Raw genomic sequence first — 20,347 nt, forward strand, 5'->3', positions numbered from 1 at the left:
GAATTTCATACGTAATGATTTCTTGTTTGTTTTATTTGGGGCTGTACTGGGCTTTGAACTCAGGGCCTCATACTTGCTGGGCAGGTTCTTTTCCACTTAAGCCTTGCCATCAGCCTTGTAATGTTGTTTAAAAACATCAAAATAGTTACCACACATGAGCTAGAACTCTGTGTTTACTTATTTGCATAATTGTCTACTTGGGGTTGAGAGTAGCCAGCACTGAGCTTCAGAAAGGCCAGGAAAGGGAGCATGGGAAAGGCAGAGGAGGCTGGCGAGTGGGCCACAGACCCTGATATTCGCTGTTACCTTTTCCATGCGCTCGATAAGCCTGTCCAGCTCTCCAATCCTCTGGTCCTTCTCCTCGAGGCTGACCTCTGCCGCATGCATCTTTTGATTGGCTTCTTCAATTGCTTTCAGAAAACTATTGGTTTCCTCCTGCCAAAGAAAGTCTGACTTCAGCACAGGTATGGAGTGACTGAGCAATTCACCAAGTAGCTCTGACCTTGAGGTGGCACCATTTCCCTTTCACCACCTGATGACCCAAGTGTCCCTAAGTCTGAAGGGAATCAAGGCCAGATCTAGAATTGAATATAGAATTCTCAGACCTTTCTCCCACCTCACTGTGCACCCTCTCCTAAGAAGAAACTCCTGTCAGTCATTCAGCACTCCTATTAATCCTCTCCAGACACAGAGAAGGCAGGCAGAAGTCCCTCCTAACCACGTAAGGTGCTGGAGCAAAGCTGGGGTGAAATATGTGCATTCCGCTTCTAGGTCAGGCACTGTGGAACTTTACAGCACAGAACTTTCAAGGGCAGAGGAAACTTCTAGAGATGTGAATTGCAGAGATGCCCTGCACAGAGAGGGTGGTGCTTGTGAGGTTTTGGAGAGCTGAGGGAGAATCTAGGACTGAGAAGTAAGAAATTTCAGGAAAAGATGAACCAGTGGGGAAAGGAAAGGTACTGCTATGGCAAAGCTAGGATCTACTTTGGAACCAGTAAGTGGAAAGATGTGGCATGTATTGAGAGATACATCAGGTCTATTCAGAGTGGGAAGCAGAGAGGGGGAGAAGAAGGAGATAAGTAAGTGCTTTGATCCCTTGCTCATATTCTCCCCTGTAAGGGGAGAGAACTCTTACTTTTTTTCATATATTTTTATTGTAATTAATAGAAGGGTTACATTACATTCACCAGATAGAAGGTGCATTACTTCACATACATTGATACTCTTTCTCATGGCTTGGTCCCCATTTCCCTCCCCCCATCCTCGCCCCTCATCTTGTTTTCCCCCCTTCCCTATCTGATTTCAAATAACCAAATACACATATATACAATATAGCAGATAACAAGGTGAAATATTGTAACAATATGAGATAACCAAGGGACAGCAAGGGAGATGAGAGATAACATAGTACATTGAGGACAACAATCACTCATTATGTGGCTTTTGTTTCTATATCCTGGAGATGGTTTCATTTAGTGTCGTACTATATGGCCGTATATATATCTAGGTTTTGAAAACTCTTACTCTTGACACTTCCCCATTACATCCTGCCTATTGGATGAACAGTGCTGGCCACAGCATACCAGGAGAGCCTCTTTCTCGGCACTGTGTTTCTGCTGCTCCTCCTGGAGCCTTTCCTCATACTGGCTGTACAGCTTCCTGGTCATCTCCCTCATCACCTCAGCATTGGCTTCTTGAGATGATTCCACCTGCAAAGAGACTCATTTTTTGGATTGCAGCTTTCACTTTTCCCTCTAGACATCTCATGAGGGAACATAGAGAGGTAGTGAACTGTCGCTTGGGGGGTCTGTAGTGGAGAGAAAGTTCAGGAACTCCTAGGGAAAGGAGGAAGAAGGCTGAGCAGAGCACAGACCAATAAAACACATATACTTTAAATTATTTACTATGATCAAATATAAAAATTTAGCCAGGTGTCAGTGGCTCATGCCTGTAATCCTTGCTATGCATGCAGGAGGCTGAGATCTGATAATTAGAGTTCAAAGCAGCCTGGGTAGAAAAGTCTGTGAGACTGTTATCTCTAATTAACCAGCAAAAATCCCGAAGTGGAACTATGACTTAGGTAATAGAGCAGTAGCCTTGACTTAAAAAAAAAATGCTCAAGGATAATGCCCAGGCCCTGAATTGAAGCCCCAGGATAAGCACAAAAGTAACTAACTATGCCAGATGCCCATGGCTCATGTGTATAATCCTAGCTATTCAGAAAGCTGAGATCTGAGGATCATGGTTCAAAGCCAGCCTGGGCAGAGAAGTCTCCCTGAGACTCTTACCTCCAATTAACCACTCAAAAAAATAAAATGGTGCTGTGGCTAAATAGGTAGAGTGCTATCCTTGAACATAGGGACAATGCTGAGGTCCTGAGTTTAAGCCTCACATTAATTAATTTAGTTAGTAAATAAATAAAGCAAACTGCTACATGGGAGTTGGTGATGAAGGTTAGCCCCAACCAAAAAAAACATACTTAGACTCTCACGCCAGGAATGGCGTGAGACACATAGCTAGGAAGATTGAAGTCTAAGGCCCACCCCAGGTTTAAAAAAAAAATGCAAGACCTTACTTGAAAAGTAAAGCAAAGGAGGGGCCAGGAGTTTGGCCTAGTGGTAGAGTGCTTGCCTAGCATGCACGAAGACCGGGTTCAATTCTTCGGTACCCCACATACATAGCAAAAAGCCAGAAAGTGGTGCTGAGGCTCAAGTGGTAGAGCTCTAGCCTTGAGAAAGCCCAAGGACAGTGCTCAAGCCCTGAGCCCAAGCCCAGGACTGGCAAAAAAAAAAAGAAAGAAAAGGAAAGCAAAGGAAAAAAAAGGGGGGGGGGACTTGAGGTTTGGTTTAAGTGATAGAGCACATGCCTAGCAAGTATAAGTGCCCAAGTACAAACCCTCATATAGCCAAAAAGGAGTGGAAAGAAAATCAGACTGCATATTTTTCCACCCAGATGCTTTTTCAGGTGCTGCACTTCCAATCTAGTAGTGACACTAAGCCAGGTGACTCTAGATGCAGCTTGGGAGATGAGCCTGTGTTGCTGGACATGCAAAGGGCTGAGGCTGCAGAGCTGGCTCCTCCTCTCTGCCCAGGCCACCATGTACATGCTTGGTCTTCATGCCACTGCTGTTTAGAGATATGATCTGACCTTATCCTTCTTCTTTCTGGGCTACTGTTTCTTCCAGAGAACTGAGTTTGCTGGACACCTCACCTCTAAACAAGGGAGGCCTCCCTCAACCTCAATAGGTGATATACTGTTTGTTCCAGTGACCCTAGACAATCAACAATTCTCACCTCTCATCACTAAGCAAGTGTGGGCAGCCAAGAAGTCAAAACATGGAAACTCCCAAGCAGGGGTTATCAGCTGAGAATCTGGGTGCGCCCCCCCCACACACACCTAGCCTACATCTCTATTTCTACTGCTCACAGAGCGTGGGAGAGGATTCTGCTCAATGGCCCATGCCAGTAATTCTAGTAACTCGGCAGGAGGATCATGGTTCAAACTGTCCCAGCCCTGGAAAAGTTCCTGAGACTCCTTCTCAACCAAGAGCTGGGTACAATGGCACCCACCTATTGTCCCAGACTTTATGGAGAGGGCTAAGCTTGGGAGGATTGTACTTCCAGGCCAACCTGAACAAAAGAGTTTGTGAGACTCTCAATGGAAGGAGCGGGGTGTGGTAGTACATTCATGTCATCCTAGCTATTACTGAAGGGGTAGAACAGGTGTTGACTGTTCAGCAGGAAGTGAGACCCTATCTTAAAAATAATCAGTGCCAGAAAGGGCCGGAAACGTTCAGCCATGGAGCACCTGATAAGAAAGCGGGAGGCTCAGCGTTCAAAACCCCAACACTGCTCCTCCCCCGCGCCAGGAAAAGAAAGGGATAAAGGAAATGGAAATGTTGAAGATGAGAGGAAGAAAAAGAAGATAAAGGCAGGAAAGGCTAGTCAGAAAAGTAGGTACATCTCCTTTACCTTCATCTTCAGCAGCTGATTTTCCATGTGAGCCACCTCTAACTGCCTCTGCTTTTCCCGCAGTTTGTCCATGCAGGCCTCGTAGGTCTGCTGCAGGTTTCTGATTTGATCTTTAATGTTGCTGTTTTCCAAAGTAACATCCACCAGGCTTTTCTATGAGGACGGAAACACACATGAAGCCAGAGTGAGGGATGTGAGAGCCTATGGCTAGGGCCATGCAGAGGGTACTTCCCATTTTCAGGCCATTTTGCAGCCTGAGTGTTTGGGCCTCCTGCAGTGGTCAAGACACCTGTCAACTTGATGTTTGGGGGCTGGGGATCTTCCCATTATCATCACACCACCTGCCATGGCTTAGGAGGAATAAAAAGGGATCATGAGGCTTTCCAAGGTGAATATGTTTTTACCACCTCACTTCATGCGGGAAAGAAAACCAGGTTTGAGAGAGTATACTCATTAAGAAAGCCTCATGCAAATAGTATATTACATAGTATTCAATATGTAGTAGAATGATATTTTTTCTTGGCTTTTTCTATAGTGTATGCGTGTGTATCTATCAATGTATGCATAGGCAAATTAATATATATATAGCAGTACTGGGTTTTGAACTCAGGGCCTGATATTGAAATACAGGCACTGTGTTACTTAAGCCATTCCACCAGCCTTTTTTGCTTTGTTCTTTTTCAAGAGTCTCTTTTTGCCATTGATGACTTCAGACTATATTGTCTTCCTTCTGCCTCCTGCCTAGCCAGGCAGGCCAAGCCACCACATGGGATCTCACTAACTTTCTTTGGCTAATCTGGATTTAGATTGTCATCCTCCTTACCTCCCTCTCCCAAATAGCTAGCATTACAGGAATGTACTGGAAAGAAAAGAGAGAGAGAGAGAGAGAGAGAGAGAGAGAGAGAGAGAGAGAGAGAGAGAGAGAGAGAGAGAGAGAGAGAGAGAGAGACACATGATATAGATCCTAAACTAGTCTGAATGCAGGTGGGACAAACACCTTCCCAGTGGGCTGGAATGACATGGCATCCCAAAGGGAAGGGCAAGGGGCCTTGGTGAGCCCCCTTGGCAGCAGGAGGAAGGGAAAACAAAGGTCCTTGAATAAGCCAGAGCCAAACTGGGGCTGGGCCCAAGGCCAGAAAAAATGCATATGCAAAGGAAAAGTGTAGGGCTTGGAGGCCCCACCAGAAACGGGCGTCCCAGACAAACCCAAACACAAGACCCACCCAGCATCACCACTGGACAGGGGCCGATCTTTGTTGTTGCCCCATGGGCTGCAGTTGTGGAATGCTTATACCACTGGAAGGAGATGAGCCCCATGTGAAAATCTCTTTGTTATCCACTCAGTTATTTATATAGGACCAGAAAGGATTTGAAATCATTTGTGGAACCTTTCAGAGGATAGTAAAAAGATAAGAGTCCATTTTAATTGGAGAAAGGGCAGAAACTATTGTGTAAATGTTTGGAAAGCAAGGCCAAAGGAAGCTAGTCCACATAAACATAAAGCTTTGTTTTGAAAATCTTCATGTGTTGGGCAGAGATGGCTCCAATGGAACTGTGACAGGGGCAGCATTTGCCTGGGGAATGCCTAGCAAATCCAATGAGTGAAAACAGTCCTTTGAAGTGAGTTGAAAACCTGCAATTTTTTTTCTTTTTAAACAAATAGAGGATACTGGGTCTTTCTCTTTCTCCATCTAGTAACACAAGATGTTGTTTGGAATATACCTGGCCCTTTCTAATGCAACATAAGGCTGATAGTGTGGCTTACTGGAGGAATCCCTGCCTAGCCAGCTTGTTACAAGCCAGGTGTTCTACCACTTGAGCCATGCACCCAGCCCTTTTTGCTTTCAGGTTTTTTTTTACAGTAAGATCTTATATTCCGAGACCAGCCTTGGGCAGAAAAATAAATAAATACAAGAGCTTACTGGAAAAATAACTGATGATCCCTGGGGTGTATGGTGGAGAAGCGACAGCTCCAGTCCTGAACTCAAGAGTCTGAGCCCCTACCCCAATGAGGACAAAACAAAGGGTCATTGTCTTGGCTTGGAAGCACTTCCTCTGACTTCCCTTAAGGGAATGAGCTCAGGACATCCCGTGCCCTTCCCACAGAGGAGTAGGACTCACTCCCTGTTATGCTCTGTGGTAGAACAGGAGTGGATGAATACCTGCAGACCAATGGAGTCTGATGCCAAAGCTGAGCTCATGGCGTTGAAACTGTCCAAGGCTGAGGACTGGCTCTCAATGTGATTCTCAAAGTAATCCTTCTGAGCATTGGAGACCTGGACCGAAGAAAAAGACAGTCAAAACCAACTTACACCCCATAGCAGTCTTCAGATGAACTTCCTTCTGTGAGTACCACATCTGTCTCAACAGTATTTACCTATAATGCTTTTGCATAAAGGCAATAGATGTGGTGCTGAGAGCATGGCTTAGTGGTAGAGTGCCTACCTACAATGCAGGATACCCTGGGTTTGATTCCTCAGCACCACATACACAGAAAAAGCTGGAAGTATTGTGGCCCAAGTAGTAGAGCACTAGCCTAAGGACAGTGCTCAGGCCCTGAGCTCATTCCTCAGAACTGGCAAAAAAAAAAAAAAAAAAGATGATGATGATGATGATGATGAAGAAGAAGAAGAAGAAGAAGAAGAGGAGGAGGAGGAGGAGGAAGAGGAGGAGGAGGAAGAGGAAGAAGAAGAGGAGGAAGAGGAAGAAGAGGAGGAAGAGGAAGAAGAAGAGGAGGAAACAAGTACACGAGCCAGACAGTAGAAAGACAAAAAATAATTTTCCTTCAGATAACATTTTATATTCACCCACAGAAGTGCACAACCCCTGAGGGCAGGAGTCAGCATAAGTTCTTCATAGGAAAGAAACTGGATCAGAGAGGGAAAGTGATCTGTTCAGTCACACAGCAGGAAAGGCAAACCATCAGGAGTGGTTTCTGCCATCTTATCTCTTCTAGTCACCATAAAAAGCACAGTTTTGGGCTCTTCTCATTCTCTAGTGTTGTTTTGTGGTTACTGTTGCTGGTGATTTAAGTGTGTGTGTGTGTGTTTGAGAAAGTTCTGTCTCAGCCCTGCTCCTGAGCCAGAGCTTAAAGGGGGCTTAGGACAGAGAGTAAAGAGTGGGATTTGGTGGGAGTGTGGCTGGGGGGGGTGGTGAGGTAGTAACATTCAGGAAGGTTCACAGGTGGAGGAGAGCACAGAAATCAGCCAGGCAGGACAGAGCATGAGGAGTCCCTGGGGGTTGGAGGCCAGGCCAGGAGTAGGTGGCACTCCCTTATTTGGGGCTGTGACTATCTGGCAGTAAATGGTGAGCCCTAGTCTGTGTAGTTGGGAGGCAGGTGGAGAATGAAATGTGGATAAGCATGTTCCCAGGACAGTTGTAACCTCAGAAAACCATCACATGTAGATGGCCAGCAAAGCATTGGGCAGGACTGTCCCTGCTCCCATGTCAAATTCATTCCTTTAGCTTTAAGGACAGTAATTCATCTGTTAGAGTGAATTTCTACAAAGGGTGTATGAGGATGTCACATACTGGTGAGAGTGGGCTTAGGTGAGCATGTTTATACAACCCACTCCTGTAATCAAGAACACTATGCCTACGCAAGAAGATGCCTGACAGTCCAGCCATAGACTGGACTCTCAGGCTCAGCTCCTGTCCACCCTCATAACTGCAGACCTGGTCTCTCATGTAAGATCTGTCATCTATATAACAACTCACCTTTGACCCTGTGAATAACAAAGATCCCCTTTAAATCCCACTAGCAGCTTATCTATGGTTTTCATCCCATAAAATATTCACATAGCTAGGCGCCAGTGGCTCGTGCTTACAGTCCTAGCTAATCAGGAGGCTGAGATCTGAGGATCACGGTTCAAAGCCATCTGGGTACAAAAGACCATGAGACTCATCTCCAGTTAACCACCAGAAAATGGGAAGTGGCACTGTGGTTCAAGTGGTAGAGCACTAGCATTGAGCTAAAGAACTCAGGGACAGAGCCCAGGCTTAGAGTTCAAGCCTCATGACCTGCTCCCCCCCCTCAAATTCACATGTGCCAGCATTTTAAAAATATAAAAGGTACAGCGTGAAATAAGTCCCCCCTCCACTCTTGCCCCATATACCAAATCCTCCCATGCTTTCCCCCTTGTCTTCCCTATTAGCAGTTGCTGTGAAGCACATTCTCAGTTATCTTTCAGTCACTTCTGGGCACACACAGTCTTCTGCTTTATATAAGTAGAAGTAGATAATGGAGAGGGTCCCTTCTCATTAATAAAGCATTGGTCATTATCTATTCTGTAAGGCCAAGGTCTTATCACTTGTTCAACAGCTTATTTTCTCTTTTGTTTTTACAATCACATATTTGCTAGAACAGCACGTTTGATAGAATATCATTTGCCTTCCTCTTCTTGATGGCCTTCCTATTCTTGATGGCCTTTAGGTTTCCAATCTTTTTACTATTATGAGCAATGCTACCCTAAATTAGTTCACCCATCAGTCATTGCGCATTGGTGAGAGATTATCTGCAAATAAATTTACAGGAATAGACTTGGAAGGGAATACTTTGAAGATCAAGAATATAGTTCTTAAAAGTTTCCTATAAATAATAGAGTTCAATCTGTGACTATACTTCCCTCATTTCATGTAAAACAGAGCTTCCTTCAGGAAGAACACAATATACTTGAGCATCTTCAGGTACCAGAAACTGAGGGAAGTTCCACGTTTTGCCCTCTCCTTCCACAGGTTAATGAGGTACAGACTTACTGACAGTTCCTGGGTGAGCTGTCGGATCTTCTGTCTCATTTCATCATAGTCTCCATACATTCGCTTCCTGACTTTCTCCAAAGTGGCTCTCACCTACAGTCCGCAAGAATGGTAAAATGTTAAGCTACATTTTCATAAAAGATGAATAACACTATTAATGACAAGGGACTCAATCCCCAATCCTCCAAAAATGTTGGCCTGGCACTGGTAGCTCCTGCCTATAATCCTATCTACTAAGGAGATTGAGATGTGAGGATTGAAGTTGCAGGCCATCAAAAAGCCAAGCCAGAGGCATAGTTCAAGTAGTAGAGGGCTAGCAGTAAGTAAATAAGCTGAAGCAAGCACATGGGAACCTTGCATTCAAACCCCAGTACTGGAATGGATGGTTGGATGGAGGGATAGATATGATAGACAGACAGACCATCAAAAACCATCTCATACAATAGATAATATGATATAGCTCTACATGTTTGCAAAGCCAGCAAGTTAAGTGAAGTGCACAGGGCTATAAGTTTTCACTTTTGCAAAATCTGTACTTTTAACATTACCATGAGACATAAAGGCATTTCCAAATCAAAGTAACTCTTAAGAACTTTTTCCCATCTGATAAGTTCCAAAAAGGAATATAGGTCCTAAAAAGAATCCCTAAATGGCTCACATCTTTGATGTAGTTCATCTCTTCTTTCAGCTGATTGGTAGACCAGCCGTACACCACCATTTCCTTCTGCTGGTTTGGATCTGATCTTCGCACCACACCATAGACAACACCCTGAGGAAGTTTCCGGTTAGATTCTCCATTGCTCAGCTCAGGGGGCTACAAGAAGGCAGAAAAAGAAACAGTGAATGGTAAGGCCTCATTAAAAACAGCTAGAATACAGCCAGGCCAAGTGGCTCACACTTGTAACCCTAGCTATTCAGGAGGCTGAGATCTGAGGATCACGGTTCAAAGCTAACCCAGGCACTAAAGACCGTGAGACTCCTTTCTCCAGTTAACCACCAGAAAACCAGAAGTGCTGTGGCTCAAGGGGTAGGTTGGTAGCCTTGAGCTGAAGAGCTCAGGGACAATGCCCAGGCCCAGAGGCCCAGAGTTCAGCTGGAATAATGGGCCTTCATGTATGATTATTCAGGTTGTGTCCAGCACTTGCGTGCTTGGCATTAGGGGCAGAGGGAGCAGAGACCCAGCCTGGCCTCTGTCGGCCAGGGGTCTTGTTCCTGAAGGAAAAGCATCTTCTGCCAACTTCCATCTTCCTTGTACATCCCCATTGCCCTACATTCCCAGTGGAGATGCCCTTTTCTAATGCTCCCAAGGGTTATTTGTTTATGACATGAATGAGTGAGTGAAGTCTCACGCTATTTTTCCCTTTACACCAGTTTCTTTGATGATTTCAACCTCATTTGAAAATACGTGGTCTGAAATTCAAGAAGTCATCTGGCAGCCAAATAGTCCAGCGAGGGTAGGGCTAATCCTAGGACAAAGTTCTGAGACAAAGAAGTGTAGATGGTCCCCAACCTCTTGTGTCTACTCATGAAATATTTCTGAGGCAGAGGCAGTACTATTGCGGCTAGCTGGAGAATCTTCCAACTCCTGCCAGCTGGTTCTTAATTCCTTCCATTAAAGCTTAGATCACTGTTTCCAAAAACAGGAAAATGAGCTTTGTTGAAGACTAGTTACCACAAAAAGAAATGTCCCTTAGTAAATTCTGCATTCACAGCCAATCTAGTACATAGCAGTTACCATCTCCATAGCTGAGAAAACTTAAGTTCACAAAGGTGAAATAACTTGCACACATGTCGATTCAAGCCCATTCTGACATTAAGCATATCTCTCTACATGCTGCAGAGTTTCTCTTATGTAGTGAGAGCCTCCACAATTAGGAGGGGACAGTGGCAAGAAAAAACAAAGACCAAGGACTGAAACCCTTCCCAGCTCTTCCTGTATGGAGCACCACATGGCAGAGCAGCCCAAAGCCATCCAGGGCCACCCTGCTGTATTCACTTTTCAACCACTTCTGCAAAGATCCCTTCACAGAACAGTTTCTGATAAACACAACAGCAATTTGCATTTTTACATCATTGATTTTAACAGAATAAGATGTGCTTCTTGATCCTAATCAAAATAAAATCAGGAGGAAAGGAAAAGCCTAGAAAGAACTATAAATTATTCAAACCATGGTCTCTTATAAGGGGGTAGTCGGGTAGGGAAGGTGAGCTTTGATTCAGTTTTTTTCTGTATACTCTTTTGCATTAGTCCTTCAATTAAAAATTTTTTCATAATGAGAACTTATTGAAAAGGAAGAAAACACAGGTCTGGCTTCCTATCCATGTCTTAGGTAGCCCTGGGAGGAGAGGGGACCAGGGCCAGGTTTTCTTGCAGTCAATACTTGCATGCATGGCTCCTTGCACCCAGGTCCCGTAGACACCACTGCTGGTTCTTGAAATATGTTGCTATGAGTAGTTAACTGGGCTATTAAGTGGTTCTTGGTACAGTGACAAGCTGGCATTAAGAGATCCCTAGCTTATTTGACATATAATTAGGAAGGAGAAAAGCTCTAAACATATTCCCCACTGATCAGGAAACAAAAGCATGTTTTCAGTCATGAGCTCCACCCAGTTCCTGCAAAACAAGCTAATGGCCTCACAGGCTTTGCTGAGATGAATTTCCACAAAGCCAGGGTACTCACAGGTGGACTGGCCACCAGGATAACTCAGGTAGCCAGACACAAAAGATTCCACCTCCAGCCAAGGCGGGGACCTGCCTGGGAACCACCATAAACAGAGGAAAACACAAATGACTTCAGGACAGAGGGTCTCACAGACACTGCCTGAGAGGTCCTGGGCCTAAGAATGATAAACAGGAAAAGGTTTCTAAGACTAGATTTACATTCTTGCTTTTTTTTTTTTTTTTTTTTAAGGATGTGTGTGTCTTTGTGTAACACATCCAGAAAGATGCACTCAAACCTTTGGTGACAATTCCCTTGAGAAAACGGGATGTCATTTTTGCTGTAGTGGTTTTTTTGAGGGTTTTTTTGGTTTTTGGTTTCATTCTTTGATTTTTCTTTTTTAGCAAAAAAAAAATCCAAATGTTACTCTTAAATCGATCACTTTTATTTTCTTTTATTATTTTTTTTAAAGCAATGACCTGTAATCCCAGCTACTTGGAAGAAGTATCTTAGTCCAAGGCAATGTAGAGACTTGAAACTCTTTTTGAACAGTAACTAGCTGATCCTAGTGCCTCCTGCCTGTAATCCTAGCTACTCAAGTCTGAGGACTATGGTTTGAACTAGCCTTGGCAGAAGGCCAAGGTGAGACTGGGCCAGGAGTTTGGCCTAGTGGTAGAACGCTTTCCTAACATTCACGAAGTCCTGGGTTCAACTCCTTGGTACCACATATACAGAAAAAGCTGGAAGTAGTGCTGTGGTGCAAGTGGTAGAGTGCTGTCCTTGAGAAAGCACAAGGACAGTGCTCAGGCCCTGAGTTTAAGCACCAGAACTGGCACAAAAAAAAATAGTGAGCCTTTTATCTCCAATTAACCATCAAGAAATCAGAAGTGGAACTGTGGTTCAAATGGTTAGAATATCAGCCTTGAGTGAAAAAGTTAAGGAATAGTGCCCTAAGTTCAAGTCCCAGTACACACACATTCACATGTGCACACACATACCTATGCATGTACTCACGAGCACACACACACTGGAAAAAAAAAAACCCTAAAGTAAAAAGGACTGGGGGCATGACTCACATGGTAAATCACCTGCCTAGTAAGAGCAAGCCTTGAATTCAAATGCAGTGCTGCCAAAAGAGGACATAAAAGTTACTAAAACGTCAGTCTAAATAAAAGACCTCCTGGAAGGGACAGTGACTCAGGTATATGCCCATCAGCTTGGCTACTATCCAGGGAAAAGAATAACTTTCCTCTAGGCGTTGACAGGGAAAGAGAGGGGAAAATACTTAAGAAGAAAGGGAAAAATATTTGCTGTCCAGTGATTTTTATCACACAGTATTTTCTTTAAACCTTACAATAACTGTTCTGTGTAAATATTACTACTAAATCTTTCAAGGAGTCAGATTTCAAGTTCCTGTCTGTTTTTCCAACAAATACAGGGAAAAAGAAGAAAGAACTGATATATTGGGCAGTCTTTGTGACTGAATTTTTCTTTTGTAACCTTTAAAATTTCTCTAAAATATTAATTTTAGGCAAGATAACAGTTCTGTAATAATAGAAACAGTTGTGATCTTTTTGAGAGATATACAAAAATATTTATGGCATATTTACTTGCTTATTTATACAGAGGAAAGGAAGTAGATGGACAGGGTGTGGGCAAGGCACTGCTGACCCTGGATTCAGGGATGTCAGATCTGGAAAGAGGGTTTAGTGGTAGGTTACACAGTCCTGTCTCCTTTGGTGTTTGAAATGCCCCACAAGTAAAAGATTTTTAACCCCTCTTCCGAATGCAACCTGATATTTTTTAACATATTTTTAAAACTACTAGACAGACCTATTGCAAGCCTCATGGGCATAAAACAATACAATAAGGTAGGCAAAATCTCCTTGAAAGCAAAGGCCCTAATAAACTTTAGGAAGAAAAGAAAGCTATCACCAAAAGAGGAAGAGAAAACAATCACCTTGTAAGGCTGGGCATTCCATACCCCCATGTGTAAGTGAAATGTCAGAGTCAACAGCAAGGGAAATCAGTAACACAGACTCTCCAGGCTCTGGTGCTTCCAGTGGATACAATTTACCGCTTACTGCCTGTGCTCCTTATACTTGGAAAGAAGCTCCAGAAACATAATTCAATCAAAATGACTGAAGTAATGGATTCATGGCCCACTGGAGAGTTTGGATTAGCGAGGCCAGTAAAAGGTGATCATGTTTTCTACCTCCTAAACCAGGATACAGAGTACTACAGTACAACAGGCTCCACAAAAATTATATCCTGATGCTCAGCCTAAATAGATTCTTAATAAACACTTTTTGGCAGTGTTTTAACATTGCTTGGTAGGAACTCTGTTATTAGAGGCTCATCCCAAAGGTTTTTTTTTCTTCAATTAGTTTTTTGGGTAGGGTTTTGCATTTTTTTGCCATATGCTAGCCTCCCTCCCATAGCTAGAATTATAATCGAATGCCACGACACACACCCAGGTTATGTGTCAAGATAGGATACCCCTAATTTCTTGTCCAGGCTGGCCTTGAACCTGGATCTTCCTAGTCCTCAACCTCCTGAGTGGCTAGGACCTTAGGCATGCACCACTGCACCCGACCAAATAAATACATTTTGAAAGAAGGGAAACAACGTATCTGGAGGGAGCTGGGACTATGCCAGAATATCGGAAGTCTTGGGCTGTCTTAGCCGCTGAGGATCACTGTGCTCATTGAAGAGAACCTGTTCATCAGTGAGTTCTTGGGGAATAAATCATGGCAAAAATGCAACTCAACAAATTAAAGCTGACATAAGCAGACTGCCACAACCAACCCCTAGTCCCAGAGACTGCAATGGGAGGTAGATGCATATCCTGGCTGTTCATAGGACATAGGAGGACTCAACAAGGATCAGATGGCTTACGAAGTAGAAGCCAGTCTACTTCCAGGACTTCTGGTTTTGGATGTCTTCTTGCTCTGGCCAGAGGGCAGCAGCTGCCCAAGGGCTACTGAGGGAGGCCACTGGGCCTCCTTTTCATCTGGCAGTTGGAGGCCTGCATTGCAGGAATGTATACCTGCCTGTCTGACCTGCCTATCTGCCTTCATGAATTATTCACCTCAGGTCATCATCTCACACTTCACATGATTTTTCCCTTCTTATGAGACAGAAATGAACCTTACAGCTGAGCCTGGGGCTTTCCTCATCCTAGAAGAGACTTAGAGAAGGGAAAGCTAGCCATGGAGCCTTAGTGGCATGGAAACAGTAGGCTTTTTAAAGTTTTAGTTGTTTCTGATGATCTTACAGACTTGAGAGACCATTTCCTAAAGAAATCCACATATGCTCAGACCAAATTGATGGCCTTGAATGCTTAAAGGGAAAGAAAACTGTAGCCAAGCAGAAGTTCCAAGGAGAGTGGCAGTTTTAATGACAGTATCATGCTGGAAAGTCACTTTATTAATTTACAGCTTCTATGCAGACAATAAGCTATTAGAGCACCATAACCCCAGGGCACAGGGAAAAAGTCAGGGAGGAAAATTAAAAAGAAAGGAAGAAGGAAAATAAAAGAAAAAGAAAGAGGAACTAGTTTTCTAGAAAATAAATCAAGGTAGCCTTGATTGATAAACTGTAAATATCCTAACTAGACTGCCTGATAAGAGACAGTGTGTTCCCAGGGCTACACGGCTGAGTTACAAATTACAAATCCACTACTTGCTGTGGGGCCCTGTGCAAAGTTACTTACTTCAGTGAGTATCAATAAAATGGGGGTGATCTCACCAGTTCCAGGGACAGCCTAAGAAATACAGGAAGGAGCAGACATCAAGTACCTAATGTGTGCTAAATACCCTGCACAGTATACTGATAGTTTCTAGCATTCCCGCTGTGCTTTCATTACATTCCTGTTGTCTGGGGATATAGCTCAGTGGCAGAACACTTGCTCAGCACTGTAAAAATGAATGGAAAGAGGGAGGAAGAGAGAAAAGGAGAGATGAAGGAAAGAAGAAAGGGAGGGAGGGAGGGGAAGGAAGGATTTTTCATATCTATGTTCCCATTATGTCTTCATCTGTGTCCAGATATTTGGACACTATCTGAGGAAAGAATCATAGTCTCAGAACTGGACTACAATTTGGAAAAGGACTTGCAAACAATATTCTCAGTATTTTCTTAGAGTCAGCAGGAGTGTGGGATTTAAGGGTGAAGGAGAACCCCTGAAGACAGCCAACATAGCTCTTATCTGAGCCACTGCACTGGCACATACACCAGTCTGAAAGAAGAGTTCCACAGCTAAAGAAACTGGAAAACACTAGATTAACATTTCCATTTGTTTATAAAAGAAACTGACCCTCCACCCCTCCAGAGGACCCTTGACTGGCCCAAGCACTATAGTGACTGATGTGATGGCCAGGACCTGAAGTCCACCCATCCTCCAAGGTTGTGGTCCTAGATGGGAGCTATCACTGAGGGCAGGCCAGCTCCAGCTGCAGCTGTGAATCACAGCTGCACCACCCCTCACCTGGCAACAGCCTGGCTGTTGTATAAACAGTCATGCCAAGGACAAGAACCAACAGGCTTATTCATCCAGGCTTCACAAGGAAAGGGACTGTAAAACCTGAGGGCGAGGACTTCCTCCTTTCAAATACTGACTGGCTGTGAAGTTCCCCACTCTACATCCACACTCACACCTGTTCCTCACCACTTGGGTTCCCAAAGATCTGGAAACAAACAACAGGTCACTGTAGGATACAGGCTGGCTCTTCATACCTACTTAAAATATTGTCTAGCTGAGTATCAGTGGCTCAGGCCTGTAATCTTAGCTACTTAGGAGACTGAGAGCTGAGGATTGGGTTGGAAGCCATTGTGAACAAGAACGTCCATGAGACTCTTACCTTCCATTAAACTCCAAATATATATTCTTGGCTCCCAACATATCTGCTTAGCCGGATGCAGGTAGCCCACACCTATAATCCTAGATATTCAGAAGACTGAGACCTGGAGAACTGTGGTTCAAAGCTAACCTAAGCAGAAGAAGCCTGGCTTCTTAATCTCCAATATACCAGCAAAAGGCAGAGCTGGAGGCATGGCTGCAGTCAAACAAGCAAAAGGTCTTGAGATCCTGTGTTAATCAGCTCAAATCAGACTCCCTAAATTTCAACTTTACAGGAAAGATCAGATTTAATCCAATAAACCTATGATTGTTGGTGTTGGTTCTACCTCTTAATATTGTGTGCATGTATGTGCATATGCATGTGTGTATGTGCACATGTGTAAGCATGCAAGCACATGGTACAGTGCATTTGGATTTTAGTAAGCACGTGAGTAGACATTAAGTTCCATCAAAATGAGAGGTATTTCATTTCAAAATTACCTACTACCAACTTTAATATTAATGCTTAACAAGTTTACAAATGTATTCCCTACTTATCAAGTTCTCTGGGGAAGTACATCTGACAAATGAGTAAAAAAATACTCATTCTCACTGGCGATCAAGGTGGAAGAAAAAATATTTGAATGTCTTCTAGTATGTGTCCCTGTGACTCTATTGAAATTGTCTCCAAACACTCATTCCTGCCCCTCTCTGTGGCATACTTGTGTTCTGAGGGATTCTCCCCAATGACTTGAGGAAAAGGACAGAATGGCTCTACTGGCTGAGGAATCTATGCATTACCAGCCCTCTGTGGCCTTCCGGTTGCTTCATGTACACTAAGCATCTTCTGTGACAGGCACAAACAATAATGGCCAGCTTGCCCTCAGCCAGCTTCAGCTCTAATGGGTACCAGAAATCCTGAGAAGTTTCACTTCCATAGGTGTCATTAAGGCCTACTTCAAATCCTAACAGCACCAATCCCCTGGCTTTGTACTCTCTCATGGATCTTCCTTCAAAGAACCCAAAGTCATCTGACCAGGAAGGGTCATCGAGAGTGCCTGGTACCTTACAACTTTGTGGATGACAGGGAGGGACAGACTTATTGGAACCACATCAGAAGACTTGACCCCCTCCAAGGAGCCACAGCTGGTGTGTGGACTTTGGCTCCCCATGACTCAGTCAGGAATCTGGCATTTCAGATTTCATCTGATGATGAAATCACACAGACCAGCCTCTAGTTACCATGAGATACCTCAAGAGTTGCCACCACCCAAGGACTTCAGTCTTGGAGAAACAGCCAGCCCCACCCTCCTCCTCTCTACCCCACTTCTTCTGCAGTGAGTCATCAGTGTGCTACAGACAGGGTGCGACTTCGACTTCACACCTGATGCCCCATGCAAGAGGCATCATGGAGCGTATGCTATCCATGTGGCTTCTGCCCCGAGCCTTGGAGTAGATGTCTGGATCAGAATTAGAGGCCACTGACCTCCACCAGGGCCACTGTTGCCTAGTTTATACATGGAGGTTCAGTGTATAAGCTGTTCAAAAGAAAGAAGATAAGGAGAAAGAAAAAGGAGGAACAGGCAAGAAGGAAGAGGAGGAGGGGGAGAGGGAGGGGGAGAAAGAGGAGGAGGAGAAGATACTGTTAGTGTTAACCAGATTGAAAAGGACCTCTTCAAAATAAGCAGAATGGCACACAGCCTATTTATCAACTCCACTTGACCAAGCTAAACCCCAGACATTTTTCCTTGGGCACACTTTATTCTACTGCATTGGTGAGCACCCCTCTGGGGCATCTGACCCCATTCCAGCACTCAGAAACCCTTTACCATCATTCCCCCAGGCATGTGATGTGGGCCTAAGTCCCACAGTCCAAATTCCCTGCCCCTGTACCATACACTCAGGCAAAGCCACCAAGGCCCTTGTCCTGCCATGTACTTTAACTGGGGCTTCCTTTCCACGAAGTTCATATGCCAGCTCCTGTGTTATTGCTAAATGGAGAAAAATGTTAGGGAAGCAAAGAGAGCAGAGGGGCTCGCTCAGCAACAGAGGCCCTACTCAATCTTGGTCATCACTGAAGGCCAGCAGCCATAGCTGGTCATTCTCACATTCTGTGATTGTAAGCTTCACTCCCAAACATTGACTCTGTTGAGAATTCCAAGCTGAACAAATTATTCAACTGTATAACCAGAGTATCAGTACTGCAAATGTGAACATCAACAGGTACTCAAAATATCAACAAATGGTTCATATTTAAAATTGTGTAATCCTACCATGTCTTTTCTAAGGTCTTTTGACTCAAGAGTTAATTCAAGTTCAATATTCCATTTTGTGTGAAGTTGTTTCACTCTCTCTCATCTATAGTATACCCAGGTATTTAGAAGAATGTCCTATGTTTGCTTATTCTTAACTCAATTAGGAAAGTTGTGCTGAATGTTACTCAGCAAGTAGTGTAGTCTTTTTAACTGTGTCATCTCAGAAGTCATAGTACAGTGGGTTGACCCCTGTTGGATCACTTGATTGCGCTGCTGGCTGCTCAGTTGTTCCTCTGGAAGGCACAGAATCAGTAAATCACCTCTTGAGGTGATACTGAGACCATGCAAATATCCTTTTCCACAATTACTTTCCACCAACTAGTTTTTAGACACATTGAGAATCTTACATAGGGGAATAGCAAAATAAAGATTTTCTAAATTAATTAGCTGGCTTTCTATAAAAAAAGAAAACCCTTCCTTTTCTCTGCCCACTCCCCCAATCATCACTTGTCATTGACTTTTGAGTTATTATTACTCACTGTATCATAATTTTCACACTTTATGACCCTCTATCCAAAATGCTTAGGACCAGAAGTGTTTCTGATTTTGGATTCGAATATGTACATGTAGTTTTTACCTGTTGAATATCCCTTGTTCCCAAACCAGAAATGCTCCAAAATCCAAAGTGCTTTAAGTACCATACCTGTACTCGAAAAGTTCGAAAGTCTAAAGACTTTCATTTGATGACTGTTCAACCTGTATTGCGATTATTCTTTGTGATTTCAAGTTTTTCCATCTTGACCACATAGACCCCTTTCCAACCAGCCTCCTGCCCTCAGGCCTTAGATATGACATGCATTGGTTTCTGAGTGTTACCTGGATGCCACCATTTTTATAGTTTACCATACCACATTATCTAAAGCCGGGACTTGTATTTTGTTTTATTTTATATTTATATAAAAACAGATGCAAATAAAAAGTACTTCCTAATTCTTGTCATTCCCATTTCCTACTCTTACTTGGACTCCATTCATGTTTACCTCCTAAACTCTACAAATTATATAGAATTACTTCATTCTCATTCTCACTGAAATAGAAGGTAAGTTCTGTAGCTGACAGGTCATTTTTTTTAAACCCTCTATTCACTACTATAATCCTGATGCCTAGAACAAACATGCCTGAGCTCAGTGGATGTTCTATCATTACTTGTAACTGGATAAGTCAGGAGATAATCAGGACCTCCTATTCATTCTCTAAGCCTGCATTTCAATGTCACCTGCCGAGCAGTCAGTTGGGACCATATCTTTATCAGAGCCCATTTTGTGAGACTGGATCGGAACACCTGAACTATCTCATCATCATTGTTGGTTTGTGTGTGTCACACTTGAAAAATCTTCCTATAAGCTGGGACAAGATTGAATCTTGATCTTCCTGGGCCTACCATTTAGAACACAAACATTTGCTGAACTCTTTCCTCATCCAGCCAAGAAAATGCCTTTCTGGCACTTAGAAGGAGTTGGCACACAAATGTTTGCTGAACTCCTCCTACATCCAACTCAGAAAGTGCCCTTTCCACACAGTGCAGTGGCCCACTGGGCCTTTCCTCTGCTGCCTGAACTGGGCTGCCAGCCAACTACTCCCAGATACCCAGAGGATCCAGCCCCAAACAGCTCATAAAGGGCCCTTTGACTCAACCGCCTGGGTTGTTTCAGGAACAAAACAAAACACCTTCTTTGACCCAGCACCTGTCATTGGCAAAAGAGCCACCATGTTCCCCTAGAAGTAAAAGCAGGAGCTGGACCTGGCAGAGCCATCTGGGGAGAGCATACTGGGTCCTGGGTGAGAAGGTAGGTCTGTTAGTCAGGGCCT

The 20,347-nt window shown here is 43.8% G+C and overlaps 1 protein-coding gene across 1 annotated transcript in view; it reads right to left on the reverse strand.

The window, feature by feature from the left end:
- Myzap (myocardial zonula adherens protein) overlaps window positions 1-20,347 on the reverse strand; it is a 72,314-nt gene that overhangs the window by 42,282 nt on the left and 9,685 nt on the right. Inside the window, exons 3-8 of the mRNA XM_090358326.1 lie at window positions 9,385-9,540; window positions 8,727-8,819; window positions 6,134-6,247; window positions 3,972-4,124; window positions 1,584-1,709; window positions 307-435 (exon numbers count right to left, since the gene is read on the reverse strand). Coding sequence (XP_090214452.1) covers window positions 307-435; window positions 1,584-1,709; window positions 3,972-4,124; window positions 6,134-6,247; window positions 8,727-8,819; window positions 9,385-9,540 — 771 coding nt within the window. The remainder of the gene's footprint in view (window positions 1-306; window positions 436-1,583; window positions 1,710-3,971; window positions 4,125-6,133; window positions 6,248-8,726; window positions 8,820-9,384; window positions 9,541-20,347) is intronic.

The sequence above is a fragment of the Megascapheus bottae genome, chromosome 25 (assembly GCF_031878675.1).
Source record: "Megascapheus bottae isolate mThoBot1 chromosome 25, mThoBot2.hap1, whole genome shotgun sequence".
NCBI lineage: Eukaryota > Metazoa > Chordata > Mammalia > Rodentia > Geomyidae > Megascapheus > Megascapheus bottae.